Below are 10,013 nucleotides of genomic sequence, written 5' to 3'. Positions count from 1 at the left end.
GCAGGGCCAGTTCTGCGTTGACCCACCAAGCGGAAGCGTGTATGTTTCTAGAGAAGACATTTCACTCCCAATATGGTGAAAATGTGCTAAAAATGTAATGAAGTCGACAAAGAGTTTGCCATGATTGTGTCTAAAATAGAGAAAGACAATAACTTCTTCTGTACAGCAGCGCCCTCTGGTGGGACCTTTCCCTATGCAAAAACTTTAATTATTATTAATATTATTTTCGATGTAGAGCGAGTGATTATTCGGCAGTGGGGTGCTGTTGTATATGCATGTGTAGGAGGAGGGAATCCTACTGTTAATGTAATTGTATTGAGAAAAAATATCTTCAAAACCCAATCAGTAGATAGATAGATAGATAGATAGATAGATAGATAGATAGATAGTAATTTTATTGATCACGCGAGGGGAAATTATTTAGTTGCAAGCAGCAATAGGATATAGAGCAGCAATAGCTTACAGTAAAAATCTTATTATATAAAAAAAATGCACATTTCAATACACAATATATACAATTATAGTACCAGAGTAAAGATATTATATTAAAAAAAAATTAAAACAACTGACGTACTGTAGTATGATGCTGTGTGGTGGCTCAGCTGGTTTGTGTTTACTTTGTTTGGTAAACAAAAGTTGAATAAACTTGAACAATTATTATGTGTGTATAAACGTGAAAGTGTTTTCCCATTTTAAAAGTTCCATGGACACAAGATGTCGGCACCTTCACTGAAGAGGAGACTAAAGTTAGCCTGTTACAATGTTTTTATTCGAATCATGTCATTTTTTGAAGTCATCTTTTCCCTCCGCCGCGGTTTCCTCCGCACGAGCCGCTGTCAGCCAATGGGGTTTGAGATGTGGCGACATCTCTGCGATTCAGGAAAACCTCTCCTCCTCCGCCACTCAGCAAGTCAAGCGGGATCAATCCGAGTAACGTTTCCGGTTTGTACTTTCAAAATAAAACCGTATCCGACCAATGTCTCGCGACGCACAGCCTTGAACAAAATGACAGTGAAAGATGACACGTTCTGCAGGGTAAAACAGAATACATTGACATTGTTTATTGACGTATATCAAGGCATTTGAGAGTTATTTTGGACACAGTACTGTGAGCAGAGTCTCTGAGCAGAAGACTTCTCTGTTTGCTGCCTTTGATTGAACCAGATACAAGGATATTAATCCATTTCTGCATTTTACTACTGTATTTTATTTCTTAAACTGCACTGCAACTATTATTCTATTTTTAGCTTTTTAATGTTTCAATGTATGTTCTTAATTGTTTTTAAATCTCCTTTTCTTTTGCATCATGTTTTGATGCTTTTAATGGTTTTATGTGAAGCACTTTGAACTACCTTGTTGTTGAAATGTGCGGTACAAATACACTTGCCTTGGTCAAAATCCACCACAGAGTAACCCACAACTAAAACCATCGTTTAGTGAACAGTCTACTGTGAAACTTAAAGTTGCGATGATTACATTCCCCCCGTATCGACACTATTCACACTGTTCATTCTCTACGAGAAGCAATAAAGTAAAGACACAAAAAGCGCCCAATTTTCAGCGTTCAGATTGACACTTTTATTCTGAAGACAACAGATCTATTTCCGGTTGCGCCTTCTCTTTCTGCGCTTGACTCACCTCGGGTCTCGCTTGACTCCATCGCGAGCGGCGGTGACTGATGAGCGCAGTGTTGTGGACTCGCCTGGCTATTTCTCCAACGTACGGCTGGTTCCTCACGTTCCCCTGAGAGCTTTTACGAGACATTTCCCCCCCGGAGGTGAAGCCGCACACGTTGGTCCCAAGATGTCTGTGGCCGGGCTGAAGAAACAGTTCCACAAAGCCAGTCAGGTATGGAGGCGCCCGTTATTGCTCGTTCATAACAAACAATTGTTTTGGATGTGGACCGTGTTCGCGAAGAACGGTCGACCGGAATCCGGCTTCTGGTGCTTAGCAAACATTTAAAGTGTCAAACTGTAACTATTTATATTGATTTACGTGTAAATGTGGCGCCACAGCGGGCATTGTTAGGCTCTCTGTGTCGCGTCACTTTTTCATTCAGATAAGTTGGTTCAGCACCGAGACAACGCCACACCGGACTCCGTTGAAAGATCCGAAGATTTAACGTATTCCCACACGTTAACGAGCCGCACAGTCGTAGTTTGAGTTCATTCACGACTGCTTACGAAACACTGAGACCCCACAGACACGTCGGCATTGTCGTGGACGTGTTATTCAGTTCGCAGCACACCACTTCAATACCATATATTGTACTTTAATACAACATCACACGTTAGAAAGTGTTGTTTCCGACCTCGCACCAGTGGCGGGAACATGGTGACATCATAGTGTGAAGAGAAGTGAAAAAATACTGTAAGACTTCCACACAGCTGCACAGACAGAAGCTCTTGTAGATGTTGTGTGATCTGTGATCTCGGGATGCATCCACTGCTGCTGAGGTGCACTTCACTCGTGAGATTCCACTTCCGGGGCCTGTCGGTCCACCGAAATACACCAGGGTGGGCGTCCGTGAGTAACCGTGAACCATTGCGAACGTTCAGGTAAAACGCCATGGAGCAGTGGACACGTTTCCACCTGTTTGAGGGACATCAGGGACATCATCAGGGACATCAAGGGGTTCAATTCAACTGGGTTTGAGGCTTGACCCTCACTGGCCCGGTGTGACCCCCTCATAACACATGCAGTGTGATGATGCGTTGGGCCGTTGGGCACCGAGGGGCTCTGCTACCCGACCAGAACGTATGTGGACTGGGGTCCAGTTGTGAGTTCCTTGTGTAGAGCTGATGGAGCACACGTAGAGCTTTACCTTCAGCTGGTTGTGAGTCTCAAATGTAGGTCAGTTTCAGCCAAGACTGGTCTTAAAGTGACTGTGATCAATATGTTTATAGATTATTTTATTTCTCACTGTAATGTTTTTACTGCTTGCGACGTTCCTGTTTGTTTTATAGCTGGTCGTTCCTGCATGTTTGAGTCTAATACTATATTGATATTTAGGTGTTTAGGATACCTCTGCTGATCGTCACTTTTTAAAACATTAACGTCTTGATCCTTTGTGTCTGTGACTGTACGGAGCGGGGCATGCTACATATTAATACTGTGGAGACATTTTAGGGTGAGCTATTCACTAATTATTTGCAGTAATGTGGATCCAATGACTCGGTGGGTAAAGGCCAATAATAGAACATTTATAACAGTCTGTTAAGTTCAGAGAATTACATCAATTTACAGAACTGCAGCCTTTAAAAGCAGGAACATACAGCACTTATGCCACATTACCATATCTGAAATTCACGACGACGTCTCGTCTCGTGTCACCATCTCAATATAACATCAATATATTGTCCAGAACTAGCCTAGAATCCCTGGCTTGTTCCGCTCTGTATCTGACCCCTGACCCCGATGAGGTCACACGGTGCTCTGCAGAACCGGGCCCGTCTTTATTCCACACGTGACACGAACAGCTATGTCACCTCGACATGTGTGGCTGCAGACGTCCAGAGAGGCCTCGTGGTATTTACAACCTCAACCCAACAAATAGAAATAGAATGCCACGATTCTCTTTGAATGGTGACACTACTGACGGAATGCCTCCATCATTTGGGGCAATTTCTGTTTCTGGTTGGGGGAAAAAAGAAGCTCAGCTACAAGCGTCTGCTAGTAGTAAGTTTGTGATTATTCTTATTGTTTGACTCTGTAAACCATAACTACGGGCCTAAAGGTTCATTCATATTCAGCTTAATGGACATTCCCACAGCAGCAGAGGGATGCTCAGCACTCTGCTGAGACGTTTAAAAATAAATGACTGTGAAGGATAATGCACTCTGATCCTCTGGAAGTCTGTTCATGTGAAACATCTGTGCGGGACGGGGACGGGGACGGGGACGGGGACTCCTGAAATATGACAAATAGAACTGGGGGACATCAGACACAGAGGCCTGTCTCAATGCAAGTCTGCTGCCTGCTGGATCTGTGTGTTCTAATACATAATCAAGACAATTTAACGATTGCAATTGAATTTTTATTGTGATATTGGTTCGATGTTTTCCTGAAATTCCTCAAAATGCGACCTTATCCTTTGTGGACATTCCTTCCGGTCGCCTCGGATTAGAAGACGTTGAGGTCCCGGACCAAATACCACCGGTGACCTAACTGGACATCGTAGGTCAGGCCGCACATCGGGGGTGTGTTGTAGAACTCCCATGTTCCCTCACAGCAGAGAGCATTGCTCATGTCGGGTCATCCTCTGGGTTGATGAATGTCACCAGCTATCTCGTGGAGTTCTTCCAGTGTGCACCAGATAAATGTCAACCTGCCACTTCCTGTTTGTGCGTCGGGTCTGTGCTCGTGGTTGTTGTGGTTGTGCGTCTCCTCCACACGTTGATCAGAGTCAGCGAGCATTGGACTAGCGCTGCAGCCTGTTTCGTGAGGTACCATGGACGCCGGCTCTCTCACGGTGGGAAGTCTTCCCTTTCATGCTCTCTAGTCATTGCATACGAGGAAACAAAGAGCAAATGAAACACGGGCCTTTGCTTCTGTGGACAAGGTGTTGATTTCCTGTGCAGTGTTTTCTACCTGTGATGAGCAGCCAGAATCAACTGAGAGCTTTTCCAGCAGTCATGTCACCCACAGTGGTTTCCTGCTTCTGCAAAACACCGTCTAACAATAATACCAGACTGTGCCAATCCGACCTATGACCCCTGCAAAAAACAAGCAAACAGAAGAGCAGCTTTTAGAACTAGAGTGATGTCATGATGTACATCAAAAACATTGTTTGGTATTCCACCTGTTTCCTGATATTGAGACCGAGGCTGATGCCGGCAATAGATAACTGGGAAGAGAAACACTTCCTGTTTATTTCAACCGTATCTGATTCTGATTCCACTCGTGTTAAAAAGCGGGCGATGGGAATGTAGTGGGATGTACTTGCTGGCCTTAGCATGAACTTTACAGATGTGCATCTTTCATCTGCCTCTAAGTCAACACTGATTGACTGAATTGTACAATCTGCTGCTGCTCTGTTTTCCATGAGTTGGAACTTTCAGTTAGGGCTGCAGCTTACAGTTATTATTGTTATCGTTATTTAACATTACTATTTTTATTATCTATTAACCAGATGGATATTTTTGGGGGATTCACCAGTCAATCTTTTAATGCGGGGGGAAAGTCCACCACAAGATGACATTTTTCAGATGTTTTATTCTAAACACCAACATATTCAGTTTACAATGACTGAAAACAGAGGAAATCTGAAAATCCTCATATTTGTCGCTGGAACTAGAAGATGAAATTGTTATCACATTATCAAAACTGTTGTGTAATACTTAAAAAGACATTTGTGTCGAAACATTTAGCCATGCGTCTTTATTAACATTTAGCACAACAATCCAAGTCAGTCATACTATGATCCATTTGCTATCCGCTCATCCGGCTCAGGAAGGTTTCCTAGACATTCGTCTCCCAGCAATGCATCCCAGCTCTTTCCTGGGAGCAGGGACCGGTGGCATCAGACTCTCGAGCACAGGTCGAGATGATGGGGCTCCAGAATCTGAGCCCATTGTGTTGGTCAGGAAGTGGTAGTGTGTGGAAACTAGAACCCATTCAAATCTGTCCAGAAATGGAATAACGGTCACACTGAAGATGTGGATAGTCATCCCTAATAAATGAATAAAAGATGAGTAATATGAATTGAGTATGAGAAGGTATAAAGACACCGTGGTGACACATGACCCAGATGTCCGCTGAGGGCCTCTATGTCTTGATAACAGCTCTGTTGTTTCTGATCTAATGCTTAGCCCACTGTGTAAAGTCCACTGTACACGTGGAACCTACTGGAGCTTTATTACTCTGACGGCTCACACCCTGTCCTCCCCTGAGACTTCTACTGTATCTGAGTGGGATACTCAGACGATACTCAGCGTTTTTTCATGTTGTAGCTGATTTCAGCTGATGTTTTATGTATTTCTTAATACAATAATAATAATATGACAATGAAAATCAAAGAAATAAAAGTCCAAACCGTTTCATAGCTAACACACCCAATCGGTGTGTAGAGAAGGTCCGTTTCAGAAAGTTACAAAAACGCAACCACCCCAAAATTCTGCTGTCGTGAAGGCCGACGTGAAGCAAAGCTTTAAGTGTGAAGTCTGTGAGAACAGACGGGGTTAAAGTAAGTGAGGGTCTGAGCTGCCTCATGTCTTCACCACAGGTCACAGTACAGCATGTTATCACTGTAACCTATGTACATGTGCAGCCTGCCACAGAATCAGAATCCACTCGATGCAGCCGACACCTCGGTGAGAAGACTCCACCCATCTCCGGTGACGGAGCGATGAGGGACCGTGTGTGTGGCGTCACGGCGACGGGGTTACGCTGATGGTTCAGAACGAAAGCCTTCCAGCAGAGCAGCAGCTGATACATGATCTACTGAAACAAGGAAATACGATCTCGGTAGCTTTTCTGTTCAACTGACCAAAGACGTTGTTTCTAACAAGAGGTCTGGAGTGTTGTGATCGTCCGAGTGGTTACACACTTCGGTGTTTTAAATATGTATTTAAAAACCTTTATTTAAGAACGTTTTCTTTTATTCAAGGACTTGACATGCGTTCAGTTTGTGCAACACATATTTCAGAAAATCAATAGAAAACTCAGAGTGTCAGAGTGTTCTTACTACTCATCCACCATAACGCTCCATAAAGCTCCACATGTGCCAAATTGCTACATTATGCAAATGGTATCTGTCGTCTTTGTTACATTGAAAAAGCATTTGTGGGAAACCTCAGCAGAACTAATCATTTGGGACTCAAATCTCATTCCCGGGAATGAGATTTCAGCTGCCATGGAATCCAGATTGTGGTGGATTTGTGGCATTAAAAGCAGTGGGAGAAGTTGAGGGCAATCTTCAGAATACAGACCCAGACCTTTTGTTTCTGGTTGCTGATAGAAAGTTCACTGCTGATGCTCTTCAAGAAACAAAGATGTACGGGGGAAATGAGCAGGGGCACAAGGGATTATGGGTATATGATGTGCCACAACAGTAGTTTCCACTGTGGCTCCACTTCCAGGTTGGCAAACCACCTGGATCTGTTCAGCTGTGACTAGTCTCTTAGTACATCTTTTAGTTTGTAGCTGTGGTTTAGCAAAGGTCACACACTGAGGCTCTGGGTTTCAATCTGTTGCTTTCAATGGTGGAAATGGCGTAGCCAGCTTTCATCATCTTCAGATAATCCGTCGTGTTTTCATGAAGTAACAAATTCAAGAGCTGACGGCGTCACGGCGCTAAATCCAGCTTGTATTGCGTTTTAGTAATAATCGATATGACAACATGATATTATGTCAGTTATGAACAGACAGTGTTGTACAGGCTCTGTGTAAGTTACTGAGACCGGAATTCTGTCGAGGTGGAAGAGGTGCTCGTTGTGTTGAGTCTCCGTTAAAAACTACATGGCAACATTTAGGATCATGAGCCGATAAGAGGAAAGGTGAAGGTAAACGGTCGTTGTGAGGGAAAGAACACGACGTGTCAGTTGTCCTGCTTCTTGTGATGGGTTAGGGTTACGACTGTATCACCACTGAGAGGTTCTCCGTCGCATTACGGTCCACTCAGGAGCAGCTGCTGAGTCAGAACATCTAGTGGTGAAATCAGGTATACTGGTGTTGAAAATCAAACCCATCTGAACATTTTTACATCGGATCAAACCTAGTCCTCATTAACTGCAACAATGTCATATCTGACTTTCTAGTATGTTTTCTACAGTATATATATATATATATATATATATATATATATATATATATATATAGTATAGTATATTCTGGGCATTCTTCTTCCTTGTCAAAACCAGGGCCTGCATTACCCATGATGCAACTTGAGCACCGATAGTTTGGTTAGAGATGGAGGGTAGTTCGCCCCTCAGCCCCATCTATGCTGACTTTAGAGGAAGGTGATCAGACTGCAAACAGCTCCCTCTGGAGACACGCAGGCTTGATGTGACGTTTTAACACGTGAGGCACTATCAACACCTGTACACACACCTTGATGTGTAATATTAGGTCATTGAGTTCCTCTTTGATGAAGGAAATGAGTTGAAGAAGAGTTCGCAGCTAAAGTTTCAACACCGGTTTTATTTTTTTGTGCTGCAACACAAAATACGGCTCACAGCATGCGGCCCGAGTGAAGGAATAATAACTAGATCTGTACAGGACTCGTCAGCTAACGACGCTGCTGATGCTAACGGACAAGTGTGTCCCTGCTCTGGACGGGCCTCTAATGAGCCAATTACCTGGAGCGGCAGCTTCAACCCATGACGAAGGAGGATTAATACGATTACATCAGATGCAACCTTGTCTGATGCATTTTGTTTTCTCAGAAAAGATGAATTAGATTTCTTGTAAGTCTCCTGATTGTTAACTCACTCACTGTTTGTCAGGAGATTAGATTCCCAGAAACAGAGCCGTCGGGTTGGGGTTAGATCCGTCTGAGGCCGTGGTTCTTTTCAACGCGACTCCTGTGATCGGCTGCACTGGGTCAGAACTCACGATCACGTTCTTTACACGTGTCCAACGTGATGAAGTCCCAATTAAAGACAAGTCCTCTCCGCTGCTTCCTCCCCGCAGTATTAAGCTAACAAAGCTCCGCTAACTCTGCTGATTTTAAATAACTTCTTCACACTAAAGGTCCACTGTTATTTTGCTATTGAAAAGCTTATATTTTGCAGCAGCAAAATCAAGAAATGTTTGTTCTTCAGCAGCAGGGTATCGTCATGGATACCACGACTCAGACAGCAGCTCTCAGCTGGTTTCCTCCTCCCTTCCCTTGGTCCTCCCTCAGGTGATGCGAGAACGTTTGATGGACTGTTCGGATGCTGTCCACACCTGGCTCAGGTCTGAACTCGATCATGTGGTCCACCTGATCTGATCTGAAAGGGTCCAGACTTTTAATGACTGGATGATAAAAGTTTCATTGCAGAGCTCAACGTTAACACCTGCAAGTAAACATCTTTCTTCGGGTTCATATGTTCAATAAACACGTGTGATCAGAAGACCCGCATTTATGCTTTCTAGTCTCTAGTCTTCCCTCATACTACTAACGTTACATCGTCAACTGCCAGTCTGTTGGAATCGGTGAAACGTAGTCTAACATCAGTTAACGTTAGCTGCTGTTAGCAGCACAGTCCTGCTCGACTAAATAACGGAGCTAACTGCATGCTAACGACTCACTTAATCCTGTTATATTGTAATTCATTGTCATGCATCCTGCTCAGAGTAATCACAGTTACACAGGATCTCTCCCAAGCACAGTCCTGCTGAGAACGGAGCCACCGGTTAACGCCAACGGAGGTTCCATTCAGTTCCACTGTGGTGCGTTCAGGCTCCAAACAGTAACAATTTGAATGCGATCTTAAGAAATGTTGGTTTTGTCGAGACACTTGAATAAACAGTCTTTTGAAGACCATATACGACAGTAACAAAGCAGAAAGAAGACATTTAGAATTGATTGATGGGTTTTTTGCAGTAGTTTCTGTTCATTTCATTTGTTTATTAACAGGCCTACATTTTCCATTTTGGAAAAGACATCTCTGAAAAAGCTTAATATCAAGAGCTGCATGGAAAGACGAGAGGAACCACGGCCTCCATGAGGAACACAAACAACACAACGCAGGCTAGACGGCCTCTTCCTTCCTGTACACACTGAAACATGAACACACAGGTCAACAACCCCCAATAGCCCCTCTGAACACACCGAGCAGACTGAAAGCTTTGGTTCCATATACACCCAGCCCACACACACACACACACACACACACACACACACACACACACACACACACACATTGACAATGCTGTTGGTAGATAACAGTGTGTATACAGTAAATGCTGAATGAATGGCTCCTTTCATTGTGTTATCTAACCAAGGACATCTCAAGCTTTTCAACTAGCAGACAAATGGACACACATGAGACACTGTAGGTTTCTAACCAAACACACACACACACACA

At 43.7% G+C, this 10,013-nt stretch overlaps 1 protein-coding gene across 8 annotated transcripts in view; it reads left to right on the top strand.

Annotated features, from left to right (window-relative positions):
• Window positions 1–1,644: 1,644 nt before the first annotated feature.
• sh3gl3a (SH3-domain GRB2-like 3a) overlaps window positions 1,645–10,013 on the top strand; it is a 30,580-nt gene continuing 22,211 nt past the window's right edge. For all 8 annotated transcript variants that reach the window (XR_011102881.1, XR_011102880.1, XM_068710696.1 and 5 more), the window contains exon 1: window positions 1,645–1,848. Coding sequence is in view for 6 of the 8 variants with exons in the window: in XM_068710696.1 (XP_068566797.1) it covers window positions 1,804–1,848 (45 nt within the window). In the remaining 2 variants the exon portion in view is untranslated. The remainder of the gene's footprint in view (window positions 1,849–10,013) is intronic.

The sequence above is a fragment of the Cebidichthys violaceus genome, unplaced genomic scaffold, assembly GCF_023349555.1.
Source record: "Cebidichthys violaceus isolate CVI_PGR_0920_01 unplaced genomic scaffold, fCebVio1.0.p SCAF_16, whole genome shotgun sequence".
Lineage (NCBI taxonomy): Eukaryota > Metazoa > Chordata > Actinopteri > Perciformes > Stichaeidae > Cebidichthys > Cebidichthys violaceus.
The sequence above is the reverse complement of the archived record's forward strand: the minus strand, read 5'-3'. Positions and strand labels throughout refer to the sequence as shown.